This window comes from Scyliorhinus torazame, chromosome 27 (assembly GCF_047496885.1).
Source record: "Scyliorhinus torazame isolate Kashiwa2021f chromosome 27, sScyTor2.1, whole genome shotgun sequence".
In the NCBI taxonomy this organism is placed as follows: Eukaryota; Metazoa; Chordata; class Chondrichthyes; order Carcharhiniformes; family Scyliorhinidae; genus Scyliorhinus; species Scyliorhinus torazame.
In genome coordinates, this window is record NC_092733.1 from 10,793,869 (window position 1) to 10,811,309 (window position 17,441).

Consider the following 17,441-nt stretch of genomic DNA (forward strand, 5'->3'; position numbering starts at 1 on the left):
GTTCAGTGAGAAGGGAAAGAAGGAGAATGTGATAACTTACAGTGGCACCGTTGGCACCTGGAGGACCTCTTGCCCCTGGGGGGCCGGGCGGACCCTGCAGACGAGGATGAGAGAAGCGTTAACTGGTGCTCCGTGACACACGGGTTTTCGTTATGTTCTAAAACCCCCGATCATCGGTATCCTTACAGTCAAGAATAAGCAACATCCAGAGTAAGCATTTACAAATTCCGTAGCTCAAGTAACTGTTTTGTAGTTGGTGGGTAGCCTTGACTTTTGACCCAGGTATGAAGGGTGGGGTGTTTGGAGACATATTCTGCGAATTGGTCCTCAGTCGGAACAAGTGCAGAAACTAACTGGGTCTTTCTTGTGGCCCATTAGTTTCAACCAAGCTCCAAATCTCTTATGTTAATATCAAAGTCAGACACTTCCCAAATCGATACAATCTGCTTTGACATTGCAATGAGACTTCCCGATCTGTTGTGTGTGTAGAAAGGGTGGGTTCTGATTTGGAATTTTCCGCCGACCTTGGCGACGTTATGCTACTTTGCCGCAAGGTACTTCCATTCGTTGAGGAAGGTTGCTCGGAGTTTTAGCTCATTCTGTCACGGAACGTGAGCATCAAGGGCAAGGCCAGCATTTGTTGCCCATCCCTAATTTCCCTCGGGAAGCTGGTGGTGAGCCGCTGCTTTTGAGCGCTGCAGTCCACATGGGTGGGACTTGTCCGGAGTGGTTTCCGTCAGGGAGGCAGTGGCGTAGCGGTATTAGTAATCAAGAGACCCAGAGCAACGCTCTGGCGACCTGGGTTCCAATCCCACCAGGGCAGATGATGAAATTTGATTCAATAAAAGAAATCTGGAATTAAAAATCTACAGATGATCATGAAACCATTGTCGATTGTTGTAAAAACCCATCTGGTTCACTAATGCCCCTTTAGGGAAGGAAATCTGCCCTCCTTACCCGGTCTGGCCTACACGTGACTCCAGACCCACAGCAATGAGGTTGACTCTTAGTTTTGTTGAAATATATTTGTTCATGGAACGTGGGCATCGCTGGCTGGGTCAATGCCCACCCCTGAGGGCATTTAAGCGTCAACCACATGGCTGTAGATCTGTAGGCCAGACCGGGTAAGGACGGCAGATTTCCTTCCCTCAAGAACATGAGTGAACCAGCTGGGTTTTTACGAGAATCGACAATGTTTTCATGGTCATCTTTAGATTTTTAATTCCAGATTATTTTATTGAATTCAATTTCTGCCATGGCGGGTTTCTAACCCGGGTCCCCAGAGCATGACTCCGGGTCTCTGACTTACTCGTCCAGCGACAATACCACTCGGCCACTGTCTCACCTTAAACGCCCTCAGGGATGGGCAATAAATGTTGGCCCAGCTGGCAAACGGCCAAATCCCAGAAACGAAGAAAGAAAAACCCCCAGTGGCTTGCGCAGCTATTTAAGAGCTGGCAGACCAGGGTACGGGAATCCGAGCAGGGACAACAGATTGACTTCCCTGAATGGGCATTTGTGAATCAAATGGAGTTTTACGACCATCAAAGATGGCCGCCATCTATCAACTCCAAATTTAATTGTTGAATTTAAGTTCCCACCAACTGCCCTGGAGGGATGTCAGCCTGGTCCTCTGGATTCACCGTCCAGCGGTATTACCGCCACGCCACTCTCTCCCCATGGCTTCCGCGTGACGTTAAACTCCACCTACCATTGGTCCAACGTCTCCACTTTCACCTTTATCGCCAGGGGGCCCAGGCAGTCCCTGCAAAAACACAAAAGCTGGGTCAGCGCCATCGGGAGTGAAAGGCCGTCGGTTCCGCTTCATTTATCCATTCAAATAGTTTAATTGCGAGCTTGTCATAGATGAAAGGACAGAAATTGTGAGTCTCACCTAGTGGGGCAGAGCCTGAATGGAGGGGAGTGGGGGTGGGGAGGGGGGGCAGAGCTGTCATCTCACCTGAGGCAACAGACAATTTACTCACCAGTGACCCGATAATGAGATCAATGACCTGTTAATTGCTAGTTTGAGAGAGGAACTTTGGCCAGATCAGGAGGACACGCTACTGTCCTCCTAATAATTCTATACGACCTTCAATATCCAGTTGAGCCTCCACTTAACATTGCAACCATAAGATGTCACGGATAGTGCATTATTCCCTGGGCATTGCACTCCAGCCTGGAGGGAGAGCTGAACCCATAGCCTTCCGATTCAGAGGCAAGAATGCGACCAAATCAGCCAAGATCCTTCTCGCAAAGTTAAGCGCGTATAAATATCTGACGCAGGAGCACTCCAGCAGTACGTGGAACCCTCTGCGTGGGCTCTATATTCATCAAATCCTAGATAAATAAGTACCGACTCCTAGATAACCGACATCGCATTCAAACAACGACTTTGTCCTGTGAACTGGGCCTTCGAGGGCCTTGTTCCGCATGCAGTGCTGGAAACTTTAATTTGCTCGAATTCGCTGTCAAGTGCTATAGAACTTGAGGATGCATCAAAAAAACTGCCCGACAAATTGAGTTACTGGCTGCCTCTAACTGGAACGGACATACAAAACAAACCCAGTTAAGGGTGGCTTGAGATTCCGCCTGCTGATACCACCTGGCTGTCAAGCTGCTTTCATGAACAGAGTCACTTTGCTCTCTGCTCGATGACAGATAACACCTCTGAGGAGGGGGTCAGAGGTGACACAAGGACCTTTCGCCTTTCTGCAATGAAGGATGGTATCTCTTCCCAAATTATTAATTGAAGTCCTTTGTTCCTTCCATTTAGTTTCTCTGCTGCAGGCGGATGATCGATGGAAATCCGCCCGCCGCGAGGCTGGGGATCACAGAATGTGGGTTCACAGACAGGAATCCTTGTCGGCTGACTGATAACCATCAATCTGGAGATCGGAGGCAGGGACCTCAGCTTCATTATTTATTGGGTCACATCAATCTTTCCAAAGTTTTCTCATGTCTAAAAAAGCACAGGAGGTTAGCCTATTCAGTCTTGCCCTCATCCATTGGCTGAAATCGCCCTCTGTTGGGCCTAAACATGACTGTCCCAGAATCCGACAGTGAAGAGAGAAACGGAGGGAGAGGGAGAAACAGAGGCAGAGAGAGAGAGGGAGCGAGGGAAATGGAGGCAGAGCGAGAAACGGAGGCAGAGAGAGAGAGGGAAACAGAGGCAGAGAGGGAGAGAGAAAAACGGAGGCAGAGAGAGAGGGAGAGGAAGAAACACAGACAGAGAGGGAGAGAGAGAGGAACAGAGGCAGAGAGGGAGCAAGGGAAATGGGGGCAGAGAGGGACAGAGAGATGGAGGCAGAGTCGGAGAGGGAGAGAGAGAGGGAGGGAGGGAGCGTGGTGAATGGGGGCAGAGAGGGAGAGAGAGAAACGGAGGCAGAGAGAGAGCGAGGGAAATGAAGGCAGAGAGGGAGAGAGAGAAACGGAGACAGAGAGGGAGAGAGAGAAACGGAGACAGAGAGGGAGAGAGAGAAACGGAGGCAGAGAGAGAGCGAGGGAAATGAAGGCAGAGAGGGAGAGAGAGAAACGGAGACAGAGAGGGAGAGAGAGAAACGGAGAAAGGGAGGGAGAGAGAGAAACGGAGATAGAGGGAGCGAGAGAAACGGAGGCAGAGACGGAGAGAGAGAAACGGAGACAGAGAGGGAGAGAGAGGAACAGAGAAAGGGAGGGAGAGAGAGAAACGGAGATAGAGGGAGCGAGGGAAACGGAGACTGAGAGGGAGAGAGAGAAACGGAGATAGAGAGGGAGAGAGAGGAACGGAGAAAGGGAGGGAGAGAGAGAAACGGAGATAGAGGGAGCGAGGGAAACGGAGGCAGAGACGGAGAGAGAGAAACGGAGATAGAGAGGGAGAGAGAGGAACGGAGAAAGGGAGGGAGAGAGAGAAACGGAGATAGAGGGAGCAAGGGAAACGGAGACTGAGAGGGAGAGAGAGAAACGGAGATAGAGAGGGAGAGAGAGGAACGGAGAAAGGGAGGGAGAGAGAGAAACGGAGATAGAGGGAGCGAGGGAAACGGAGGCAGAGACGGAGAGAGAGAAACGGAGATAGAGAGGGAGAGAGAGGAACGGAGAAAGGGAGGGAGAGAGAGAAACAGAGAAAAGGAAGGAGAGAGAGAAACGGAGATAGAGAGGGAGAGAGAGGAACGGAGAAAGGGAGGGAGAGAGAGAAATGGAGAAAGGGAGGGAGAGAGAGAAATGGAGGCAGAGATGGAGAGAGAGGAACAGATCGTGGTCATAGTTCCAAGTCAGGAGGGTGAGTGATATGGAAGGGAACTTGCAGATGGTACTGTTCCCAAATGTTTAAACGTGAGAACATTGGAGCAGGAAGAGGTCATTCCCTTTCCCAAGATGGTTCCACCATTCAATGAGATCACGGCTGATCTGTACCTTAACCCCATGTCATAACCCCCAGGAGGTTAACGGGGGAACCACAATCGATCTCCTCGTGGGGCCCGTGGACTCCGAGTCTCCCCGGTAGTGAGCGAAGGCTGGGGCTGGGAAAACCGAGCATACATAAAAGCTGGCCTGAGCAGGACAGGGCACGTTGGTCATCCCAGCGGGGGACTGCGATTTACACATAGTTACTGCCATGGGCAGATTTATTGTGAATTAAAATAAATCTTTATTCCTGCTATCGCTGGGTTTCATTAAACCCCGAGTGTGGGGTCCAGATCTGAACCCAGTCACTCTAAATGGGGTCCCCGCACTCTCATAATATACATCAGTATATTATGGTGCAATCACATACACACACTGATGGACATGCAGTAGGACCAACCAGCATACATAACACCGCAGCCAATCACCAGTGAGAGCACACGCACTATAAAGACAGGGGTTTAGGAGAGTTCCCGCTCATTCTAGCAGCAGCCAGCTCAGAGCACAGAGCTCACAGCCTGCATCACAGCCATTCACCATGTGCTGGGTGCCTCACCATAGCTAGTGATGGGAAAGGGTCCACAGTTAAGCTGGTATTGCTTGTACCCACGTTTACAGTATGTTAACATAGTTGAACAGTTAATAAAATAGCGTTACACCACAACCAGCATTGTTGGCTTGTTTGTGAACCAGAACACCCAACACAACACGCACCTCCCCCACCCCCCCCACCTTCCCGTTCAATTACCTGAAGTCCAGAAGGACCAGAGGATCCTGGGAGCCCACGGATTCCGTCGTCGCCCTTCGGGCCTCGCATTCCCTGATAACCTCTGGGCCCCGGCAGTCCGTCAGAACCCTACGCAGAACCCACACAAAACACAAAGGTTGGCGAACTGGTGGACTCAACATTCTTAATGGACAGCGGGTGAATCGAGAGATCCGTGTCTCGCCGTGTTTTGCGGTCCCCCAGAAATTTTGAACAACCGCGTCTCCAGGCGCAAGTGCGTGAGCTTTCTTCCGAAGGTGTTTCTTAGATCTTACCATGTGCTGCGGACTGACATTGTTGCTTGGTAACCCTAACTATTGTGGAGTAGTGAGTGGTGTGACATTCTGGACATCTGTATGCCAATATACTTCCTAACTCTTCGGATAATATAATATCACACCTCTGAATGTCACTGACTCCCAAAATGCATTTCATTACAACCCTAATGGCTGGATAGCTAGATCGATATCATTACAAAACACATGTCTGCAGTGTGACTTTGACATTGGAATCTGATTGGTCCAAATCGTTCCCTTAAAACCGCAAGTCGCAACTGAACAAGCAATGGCATAAAAGGATGACTGTTATCCTTCAATCTCACTCTCCTGTTGTACAGCCAAGACTGTGAACACACCTCTCTCTCTCTTTTATTCTCTCCCTCGCTCTCACTCTTGCTTTTTCTCTCGTTCTCCCCAAGATTGTACGCTTCTCTCCATCTCTTTCTCTCTTTCACTCTCTCCCACGCTCTCTTGCGTTTTCTCTCCCGTCCTCCCCCAACACTGTACGCCTCTCTCTATCGCTCTCTTCCTCACCCCCCTTCTTGCTTTTTCTCTCTCGTGCTCCCCCAAGACTGTACACATCTCTCTATCTCTCCTTCCTTCACTCTCTTGCCTTCTCTCTCTCCCAAGACCGCACGCCTCTCTCTATCTCTCTCTTTCACTCTCTTGCTTTTTCTCGCTCGCACTCTCCCAAGACTGTAAGCCTCTCTCCATCTCTCTCTTCTGCTCTCTCCATCCCGCACTGTACACCCAAGGGCTGCACGGTGGCACAATGGTTAGCACTATGGTTTCACAGCACCAAGGACCCAGGTTCGATTCCCGGCTTGGGTCACTATCTGTCTGGAGTCTGCACGTTCTCCCCGTGTCTGCGTGGGTTTCCTCCGGGTGCTCAGGTTTCCTCCCACAAATCCCAAAAGACGTGCTTGTTAGGTGAATTGGACATCCTGAATTCTCCCTCAGTGTACCCGAACAGGCGCCGGAATGTGGCGACGAGGGGATTTTCACAGTAACTTCATCGCAGCGTTAATGTAAGCCTACTTGTGACACTAACAAAGATTATTATTATCATACACCAACCTCCCAGCTCCATTAGGTGCTGTGCCTCAGAAGCATTGTACCCCCTGTGGCACAGGGTGTGCCCTATCTGCCCAGTCTCCATGGGGCACAGATGACGTACACACGGGTTTCTAAACTCTCGCATGCGAGTGGCAAAGGTCCTGTGCAGTTTCCCGACTCAGAGTCAAAGTAATTCAGTCATCAGGACTGCCCTGGTCAAACTGTGAAACTTTGAACAACATTGTCTGCACCACGATCTGCTCCAGTCCATCAAGCCATCACATGTGACTGGAAATCGAATCAATATGGTTTGAAATTTGACCTATTTCACATTCCCCAGGAAAATATTGAGCTGAAACCTGACCTATAGCGTCAGCTCCTGTCACGACTCCAGCTTGATTGGGCCGTGTCAACTTGTGACAGAAGTCGGATTTGTTTTTCTGACCTTTCACCTTGACCTTAATACAATTCCTCTGGCCCATTATGTGGAGCGCATAAATGAATGTGCAGTCATATCATCGACCCAAACACAATTGATACTTACAACAGGACCAGGGTGTCCGATTGGACCTTGTATTCCTATGGGCCCTGGGGGTCCCTGTAATGGAAGAGAGAAAGGATGTTACATTTACAAGACGACGAACTCATGTTAAACTGGAATCGATCCTTCAGACCTCGCTCCCCCTCGAATCAATCAAACTGTGACTACAGCCGGATTCAACTCAACGCAAGGAATCTAACTGGTGGAGGAGAGGGTTGGCTATTGCCCACAGAGAGTGGCTTGAGGACTGACCTCATCGTGGAGGGAGAACCGAATGACCTCAGCTACACGTTTAACAGAAAGGCCCTGGGCAATTTCAGGGCTGTTGATGACGATGCACATTCATTGAAAAACTCACGTGATCGACAAATTTCTACAGAATACCTCCCACCTTAATTCCTCTGATATATATCTCTACTTGAGTGTCTTTATATAAAATATATAATGGTAGCACAGTGGTTAGCACTGTTGCTTCACAGCGCCAGGGTCCCGGGTTCGATTCCCGGCTTGGGTCACTGTCTGTGCGGCGTCTGCACGTTCTCCCCGTGTCCGCGTGGGTTTCCTCCGGGCGCTCCGGTTTCCTCCCACAAGTCCCGAAAGACGTGCTGTTGGGGGAATTGGACATTCTGAATTCTCCCTCTGCGTACCCAAACAGGTGCCGGAGTGTGGCGACGAGGGTATTTTCACAATAACGTCATTGCAGTGTTAATGTAAGCCTACTTGTGACAATGAAGATTATTACTATTATTAAATATATATAAAATATATGTAAATAAGTATACATTCAAATGTCCATATCTAAATACCTAAAATCTAATACATAATAAATATACACACTATATATTAGTCATTCTGCCCATTGATCCAGATGGAGGCACAAATCAGCCATTGTACCCTTATGCAAATTACAGGCAGAATTGAAATTAGTGATCAACCATTCGGTATTCAGTGAGGACGGCGGGACAGGATTGAGGGGGATTTGACCACTTTTCTTCAAAACGTAACATGGGATCGTTAACATGGAGGTGATCCATTGGAATCAGCGGATGAGATCTTCGGTAACGGACTGTATCTGATTCTGAGTGCAGTGTGACTGACACTGCCTTCTCGGAGAGTGTGTCAGAGTGGGACAGAATCTGTACTCACCGACTCCCCCTTGTCGCCTTTGCTGCCTTTCTGTCCCGGTTTGCCCAGATCCCCCTGGAAAGCAGAAACAGTCAAAGAAATGGGAAAAGCAAATGCAAACAATCGAGGCACTTACTCACCCCGCAACCCCCCACCGAGACCCTCCTACTCCAGAGCATGCGCCCGTTCCCAACTCCTCACTTAGAATTCACTGCTCCGTTATATCTGATGGGCCCCAGTTCTACCCAGCGCCAGATACAGCTGGGAGGTTAAAGCAGTAGCCCAGCTGAGGGGAAGCTCTTCGATGTTGCTCAAAAGCTGGAGAATTTAGGTAGGTGCCACATTGAAATGTCATTGACCATTCAGCCAGTGGCCAATGGCTACTTGGAATTTCAACTCTTGGCTGGATTGGATCGGAGGGTGGGAGCTCTTCAGCCGTCCACTTTTTTGACCAACCCTTGAGCCCAGCCTCCTTGCCTCAATCGCCATTCCAGGCAGCTGGCTTCCGGTGGCCACCATCCTCTTTGTAGAAAAATACTTCTGGAATCTCATCAGGGGCGTGTTCAGGCCCTGAACAAACTCTCGCTGCACTATGCAGTCTGGTTGATGTATTAATAATCACAAATTAAATAAAGCATTTGCATTGTCACAAGCTTTGGACATCCTAAGTGTTTTGTAGCCAATGAAACGGTGGTAGCCTTCACTGCGCAAGATGGTGATTTGCGCATAGTGGTCAGCTTTATGGCCGCAATTTTCCTGTGGTTCCCGCCAGTGGGATACTCGGGATCCGACGGCAACCCCCCTCCCCCACATCCCCGACTTGGCTTCCCCAGTGCTGGAGGGTGCGAATAACGGGAAACCCCCATTGACAGCGGCGAGACTGGAAGATCTCATAAGAACATAAGAACAGGGAGAAAGGAGTAGGCCATCTGGCCCTTCGAGCCTGCTCCGCCATTCAATAATCTTTTGTGGACTCAGCTCCACCTTCCCGCCTGAACACCATAACCCTTTATTCCTTTATTCTTCAAAAGACTATCTATCTTTATCTTGAAAACATTTAATGAAGGAGCTTCAACTGCTTCACTGGGCAGGGAATTCCATAGATTCAAAACACTTTGGGTGAAGAAGTTATTCTTCGCCAGGTATTCATTATACCTTCGCCAGGTATTCTTTATACCTTCGGGAGGTATTCATGCTCAGCCAATGGCAGTTCCACCATGGCAGGGAGGAGTGGAAAATCTCACCCTATGTTAGGCATCACCTGATATTTTTCTCAGCCCACTCTCTTCCTCTGCGGAGGCTGCCATACCAGAAACGGGCCCCTGGGCCTCTCCAGGCGATGGACAAAGTACTTTCTGAATTATTGTCTCTGTAGTAGTGCAAGAAACCAATTTTCACATTGCAATATTCCCACGAACTGGTAATGACTGGATAATCTGGTTTCTTTTGTTGATGTAGGGTTGTGGGATAAATATAGACCAGAGTGTAAGGAGAGAGCTTCCTTGGTCTTCTGGGAATAATGCCACGGAATCTTTCACATCTACCCAAGTGTCCGTGCTTAAACCTGAACCCGCAGCCCTCGGGCAAGAGGACTACTGACTCAAGCACTGCCAAAACTTTACAATCAAGCAGGTTGGCCTCAACACTTTGGGGACAATTTCTTCTGTCTGCAACCTACCATTTTCCAGAGCAACATGCCTTCATGCTGGGGGAGAGGGTGAGGCAGTGTGGAAATGAATGATGAACAGTAGGTAGCCTGCATTGCACAACACAGAGGACTGAGGCCGTCAACATTTTCAAAGCGCTCGGCAGTGATGGATGTAACTGGGCAGGATGCACCTACACCACGGACAAGGGCCGGGGTTTTCCACCGGCGGGATTCTCCGTTATGTTGGCGCCCGGGCGTTCCCCGACGGCGTGGGGCTGTCCCACAATGGGAAACCCCATTGACCGGCCAGCGTAACGGAGAATCCCGCTGGCCGGTCGGGGCAGAAATGTGGCGGGGCTAAATTGCCCCTTAATTGTAATAAAAAATAATTGGGTACTCCAAATTTATCTTAAAAAGGATTCAAACCTCTTATTTCATGTGCAGGCTGTCATCTGAGTGACATAAAAACGGAGAACATGTTCGACATTAGAGGCACTTTTTGGCAACTTGGGCGGGAACGTTGCTGAGGCAATGGTGGCGATACACATTCTGGCCCACGGTGTCTCTTGCAACCAATATATAATGATGCAAGTGTAGAAGTGGGATGGATAACAACCATCAACTTCACTTGGAACTAGGACAGAAAAGGAGGGGGGGTGACAAAACGGAGCAAGGGGAACCTTCCGCTACCTCTGTCTCAGTGGGTGTCTGTCCACTGGTGCCAACAGCGAACTGCTGTGATCCTCACCTTGCCTGAACCTAACCTACGGGCAGCACGGTAGCCTTGTGGTTAGCACAATTGCTTCACAGCTCCAGGGTCCCAGGTTCGATTCCCGGCTTGGGTCACTGTCTGTGCGGAGTCTGCACGTTCTCCCCGTGTGTGCGTGGGTTTCCTCCTGGTGCTCCGGTTTCCTCCCACAGTCCAAAGATGTGCGGGTTAGGTGGATTGGCCATGATAAATTGCCCTGAGTGTCCAAAATTGCCCTTAGTGTTGGGTGGGGTTACTGGGTTATGGGGATAGGGCGGAGGTGTTGACCTTGGGTAGGGTGCTCTTTCCAAGAGCCGGTGCAGACTCGATGGGCCGAATGGCCTCCTTCTGCACTGTAAATTCTATGATACATTGCAAATTAATCTGCGGTTTTCCAACTGGCTATATATATTTCCCAGGTCTTACCAACAATTTTACCCACCCCAGTATTCCAGCTCGACATTGGTGAGGAAGCCATTTTAATGTTCAGTCTGCCGCAAATCTCCATCAGAGACAGCAATGGCCAGGCACTGATTGGATTGCTGTTGATCACTGGCTACTTGGGCAGTTAATTCATGAGGGACTCTGCTCTGCCAGATTCCCGTTGTGTGAGAAATGCTTCGCTTCACTGAGTCAGGCCCAATTCACTCGGGCGGAGTGTAAACAGAGGCATTGATCATCTGGCCGGCCAAGTGGTCTATTTTCGTACTGTTTACTCAATGTCATTCTACGTAACTAAATTTAACTTTACGAAGTCTTACAACACCAGGTTAAAGTCCAACAGGTTTGTTTCGATGTCACTAGCTTTCGGAGCGCTGCTCCTTCCTCAGGTGAATCATCAAATTTAACTTTGACAAAGCATTTCAAACCAAGACATTCTGATCTATATAAAACGGAGGTTGATCCCAGTAACATCTCTTCAAGGAAGCAGGCAGGCTGCTTTGACCTGATGGTGCTTTGAAACATCAGGAAAGGGGTTTTGACAGGAGTCTGAAGACTTTGTAAAGAAAATAAAGGGGCCGGATCTTAACTCCGTGCAGGCCGATGGATTTTGTTTGGGAGTTAAAATCTTGTCCGATGTTTGGGAGGGGGCACCAAACATTATGGCCCCGATTCGGTGACACGGTGAGGCCGTTAAATCCCTCGAGATTTGCGATGCTCGGAACGCTTTGCAAGATCTAATGAGATCCAGATTTGCATATTTAAATGAGTCACTTAAATATGTCAGTGCCGGATTCTCCCGGGACTGAACACCCCCATCTGGGAGACCTCAGCATGGGAGACCGCCCAGATGTGCACCAGGCATAATGGGATCTGGGGGGGGGGGGGGGTGGGGGGTAGGGTTGAGAGATCAGGGCGGCATTTAAAAATTGCGCCCCTATCTCTTCCTGCACTGACGAGCTCAGCTCAGCTCGCTAGGTCAGGAAATTAAGGTAAGTGCAGCCTCGGAGGAGCGATCCTCGCAAAGGCCAAAAAGTCCTGTTTGTTAGCGGGGTCCTTCAAACACTCTGCTGAACGCGCCCAAAACAGGAAATGTTTTTTTCCTGTTAAATCGCGCCCTACGTCAATGTCTTATCGATGCTCTTATTAAGGTTTGTTAATGTAAAATGCATTGTTAAGGGAATGGGTGTTTAAACACATAATTAGGGGGAAGCTGGGACACTGGGTGGGATGTGGAGTGTTGACATTAAACAAAGACATTAAATCAGCCGCCTGAGCAAGGAAAGGCGCCGTGTGTTAGTTTTGATTTACCAACCGGCATAGATCCGATAAACACACAGGAACGAATAAACATAAACTAGTCACGAATAAACCCAGCATGAAATTCCGGAGAAATACTCTTTGCCCCGCGGCGCGGATGAGCGACTCGCTGCCACAGGGAGCGATTGAGGTGAATGGTATGGATACCGTTAAGGGGAAGCTAGGTAAGCACATCAGGGAGAAAGGAATCGAAGATATGCTGATTTGGCAAGGGGAAGAGGGGGGTGGGAGAAGGCTTGTGTGGGGCTTGAAGACCAGCATGGACCGGCTGGGCCGAATGGCCTGTTTCTGCACCACAAGCTCTTGAGTAATAAATCCAACACCGCCCATCCTGGTAGGGTCACGTGGCCAAGCAACTTGGAATTAGTTGAAGAAAAACTCTGCACAAGCTGGAACTCTAATGTTTAATTAAAGGGGCTTTGGTCAGATCTCATCAGCAGAGTCCATCAGGGACATGGATTGTGATGAAGCTGACATCCAGTTCACAAAGCAGGTAAATGCAGAAACTGAGCCAAACGAGCCAGTGGGAGGACAATCTCCGATAATGTCATCAAACAACAAGCACTTTGCAGGATGTTTGGGGAGGGTGAGTTCATGCCCGGTTAATGGTCAGGTTTATGGTCGATGGGAGGCCTCAGATTCAATTGATTTTCCTCAAAGAAATAGGCCAGCTTCTCACTGCCCTGATTGCTTTGTGTTTCAATGTCCTGCTTGGCCATTCCATCAGGACACTCCGATTGGCTCATTGGGTTCTGCCATGGACACGCTTATCTGGAGGTTTGCTTTCCCGAGGGTCACATTCCTTCCACCAAGCAGCAACTCCATTACACCACGGGCACACACGCCAAAGCGCGCCCGCTGAAGTCCCCGGCTGGCCAATCAAGATCTTTCTGACAGAATGGTCAGTCGGGGCCGGGAAACGCGAGCCAGTCCGGGCAGCGGACAGCTGCCCCACGGCAGAACCACTCGGGGGCAAAAGGACTTTCATGGAAAAGAGCCTGGGAATCGTCGAATCCCGAGGTGGGAAAAGATGCGAAGGCGACCGATGGGGAAATGACTCTGCGGACAATGATGGTGCACAGATCGATGGAAGTAAAATACGAAGCAATCAGGTCAAGTCTACACTGACCCTTCTTTTTCTTTTAACCTATCATGGGATGCGGGAAACCGAGCTTGCTCCTTCCCCAAAATCCTCCTTCAGGAGGGACAATTAGTATGTAATTTTCTTCTGAGTTCTGCATCGGCTAATTGACTCAGCACTCCCCTTCCGGCTGCAGACTTTCCTCAAAGTTACAATGCGCTGTTGATTAAGATTCACACAGATCGACCAGGTGTGGTTAGGTTTATTCAGTAACATGACCACAAGGTGTTGATCTTCCGAGCAGAGAGCTTGGCTCCGGGGCTGGGCTCCCTCTGTTGGCGATGTTTGCAGTTACAGAACATCAGGCCAAAAGCTGCAACGCACAGATCCATGTGAGTCAACATAGGGCGGTTGGGCAATAGCTGGTGGGGTTACCGAGCAAGTTGAACCAGGAAACACTCATTCAAACTTTCAACGAAGTTGTCGCTTTTCATTTGATCTTGAAAGAGTCGCTCGGGTCAGAAAGTAAAGTTGAAGGAGACTTCGCATAAAAGGGTGTGGGGAAACTAAACCAAGTTCATCCTGGTATTTGTCTGTGCGATCGGGGAAGGGCTAGTAACACACTTGCAGTCGGCAGTAAAGACCTACACACTACACGGTCGGCACCAAAGATAGACAGCAATCCTGAACGTTCTTACAAAGCAAACAGGTCGAACTCCCAGAAGTACAAATATAGACATGATATAGTTCACAGTCACCTTCCCCGTCTCTCGGCAACAACTGGCACCAGTAAAGCAAGCTGCGAGGTTAGCCCGCATCACAACATTCAGACGTTACACGGGAGAATCTTTGGTTTGGCTTTTTAACGATGGATCAAGGCCAAAAGGAAACTGCTCCCAGACTGAGGCTGGACCAAAGGTCCTACTTTAAGGCGAGTTCTCATGGTGAATTAAACGTTGGAGAGAGAGGAAGGACGGATGGAGAGAGGAAAGGGTGGGAGGGAGAGAGAGAGACAGAGATAGAGAGGGGCTTACATTCCTAAAACATCAGCCGGGGTTTTCCTGCCCTGCCTGCTGCTGGCATTGTCCACTCCGGCTGTAAGTCATTCTACGTTTGACGGGGCCTCCGAATCTCCCGCTGTGGATTGCACCCCAACAGGGCCTGAACATACCGACCATCAGGGGCGTGATCCCGAGCGAGAGCGCAACACTGCGGGTAGATCCCAGGAGTGGGCTCCCCTCAGCTTCCCAGCAGCCTTTACGCCTTGCAGGATATACCCGAGCCCCGCGAGGCAGCAAAATCAGAATCCCGCCAAAGGGGGCGTGACCATGCAGGACGTACCTCAGTAGGCTTTAGGCCAAGGTGGTTTCCCAGCTTCTTCGAGGCACCTGGAGGAGGCGGGGGGGGGGAGGGGGGGGGGAGGCACTCTATACAATCCCTTCAGCAAGGGTTCAAACCTTCACAACGCCAACTTGGGACTGCTGGAGTGAGCAAGGCTGCACCCCGGGGTACATGAGGGCACCGTGACTTGACAACGTAGAAGAGAAAATTCCACCTACCTTGTCCCCATCATCTCCCGGAGGGCCCGAAGACCCCGTTGGTCCCGGTAAACCCATGGGACCCTGGATCCCATCATCACCTGCAGGGCCTAGGAGCCCCTTGTCACCCTGGAGGTGAAAGAAGAGCAGCGGGACATCAGAGATTTGTTTAGAAAATAAGACATAGGAGCAGAATTAGGCCATTCGGCCCATCGGGTCTGTTCTGCCATTAAATTATGGCTGATATGATTTTCATCCCCATTCACTGCACAGGGGTTAGCACTGTTGCTTCACAGCGCCAGGGACCCGGGGTCGATTCCCGGCTTGGGTCACTGTCTGTGCGGAGTCTGCACGTTCTCCCCGTGTCTGCGTGGGTTTCCTCCGGGTGCTCCGGCTTCCTCCCACAAATCCCGAAAGACGTGCTTGTTAGGTGAATTGGACATTCTGAATTCTCCCTCGGTGTACCCGAACAGGCGCCGGAATGTGGCGACGAGGGGATTTTCACAGTAACTTCATTGCAGTGTTAATGTAAGCCTACTTGTGACAATAATAAAGATTATTATTCTCCTGCCTTCTCCCCGTAACCCCTGATCCCCTTATTAATCAAGAACCTATCTATCTCTTAAAGACACTCATTGAATTGGTCTCCACAGCCTTCTGCAGCAAAGAATTGCACAGATTCGAGACCCTCTGGCTGAAGAAATTCCTCCTCATCTCAGTGGGGGGTGGTGCTGTAATGGGATTGTCACTGGTCTAGTTACGCTCTGGGACCCAGGTTCGAATCCCACCACTGCAGGTGGTGAAATTTGAATTCAATAAAAATCTGGAATTAAAAAGATCACCATAAACCCATTGTCGATTGTTGTCAAATCCCATCGGGTTCACTAATGTTTTTTAGGGAAGGAAATCTGCCGTCCTTACCCAGTCTGGCCGACATGTGTCTTCAAACGCACAGCAATGCGATTGCTCCCTCGTGATGGGCAATAAATGCTGGCACAGCCTGCGATGCCCATGTCCCACGAACAAATAAAATAAAGTCTTAAAGGATCGTCCCTTCAGTCTGAGGCTGTGTCCTTGGCTTCTAGTTTCTCCTGCTAGTGGAAACACCCTCTCCACATCCACTCTATCCAGGCCTCACAGTAAATGAGATCCCCCCTCATCCTTCTAAACTCCATCGAGTAAAACCCAGAGTCCTCAACCGCTCCTCGTATGACAAGCTCTTCAGTTCGCCGATCATTCTTGAGAACCTCCTCCTGCAGCGCTCAAGTAATTTGTGAAAACCCTGCTTACTATTGGGCGATGTGAACAAGACAATGAAAGGAATGGGAAATGTCTTAATAACAAGCTCGCGTCCCGAGCTTATTCAGCGAGGGTCACTTTAGGAATGGAAAGAATAAGATAAAGTGAGAAACAAGAATGTGCCTATCCCCCCCCGCCCCCCCCACTCCCCTGACAGCTAATAAGAAGGAACATGTTAAGTATCCACCGGGATTGGTTTGGGGTAAGAAGCAGATGGCAAGACTTACCACGGCGCCTTTCTCCCCAAGAGGGCCAGGGGGCCCTGGACCCCCAGGTCGCCCTGGCAGGCCTATGGCTCCGGCTCGACCATTCGGCCCTCGTTCTCCTGTTGACCCCTGCGTAAAGACATTGGAGGGTTAGGTTATCCAGTGCAGCCGGGGGCTCCCAGGAGCGGAATCCACTTTCTCCCCAAACAATCGTGTCAGTGGTCGAAGCTTGAGATGTAATTTCTGTTGGTGACCGGATAAGTTTGCCAGCGAGGGGTTTTGAGTCCATGTTGAGAAACACACCGGGCTAGAGGACATCAGAATTAGGGGCAGGTGGAGGTAATTCCATCCCATAATGCTACTGTGACATGACAACTTCTCTCAATTCCATTTATCCCCGGTGACCCCATTACGCTTCGTACCTTGGACGAGACAAAATCTATCATATTCAGGTTTGAAATCGTTCTGGGATTGAATTCCACACTTGGTGCGCAGAAGAGTTCTGTAACCTTCTCTCCTGATGATCTGGCTCTGGTTTTAAGGTTAAGCCCGCTGGTCCGAGGCGTCCCCACAGCCAGCAGAAACGATCTCTCGCTATTGATTCATCTCAAAGACCTAAAACCCTCCAGCCCACCCCACCAACCATCTACATTCGAGAAGCAGACAGCTCGTGAAATCGACGGCTCGTTTACGTCATCCATCGTCATGATCTAAGCCTTGGAACCATGGTAGCGCTCTGGTGAATGTGCGCTGCGCTCCCCAGGGGCAGTTTATCCTGAGCTGCAGTCACTCAGGGAGAGGGAAACGCCGGTCGGCTCGGAAACATTGCCCCGAGTTCCGGGCGCCAGAGATTGGCGGCATTCGGTGCCTGAGGAGGAGAACGCGACGCAGTACAGCGCGGACGAGGATCCTCACTCACCGTCGGGCCTGCTGGACCCATCTGCCCCTCTGATCCTTTCAATCCAGGGGGACCCTGCGGGCCAGGAAGAACAAAACGGTGAACATTGCAGC

The 17,441-nt window shown here is 50.1% G+C and overlaps 1 protein-coding gene across 1 annotated transcript in view; it reads right to left on the minus strand.

Moving 5' to 3' along the window:
• The window catches only part of LOC140403200 (uncharacterized), a 330,215-nt gene that overhangs the window by 56,832 nt on the left and 255,942 nt on the right, over positions 1–17,441 (minus strand). Inside the window, 8 exon segments of the mRNA XM_072490949.1 lie at positions 41–94; positions 1,712–1,765; positions 5,132–5,239; positions 7,028–7,081; positions 8,171–8,224; positions 14,947–15,054; positions 16,452–16,559; positions 17,350–17,403. Of these exon segments, the coding sequence (XP_072347050.1) occupies positions 41–94; positions 1,712–1,765; positions 5,132–5,239; positions 7,028–7,081; positions 8,171–8,224; positions 14,947–15,054; positions 16,452–16,559; positions 17,350–17,403 (594 nt within the window).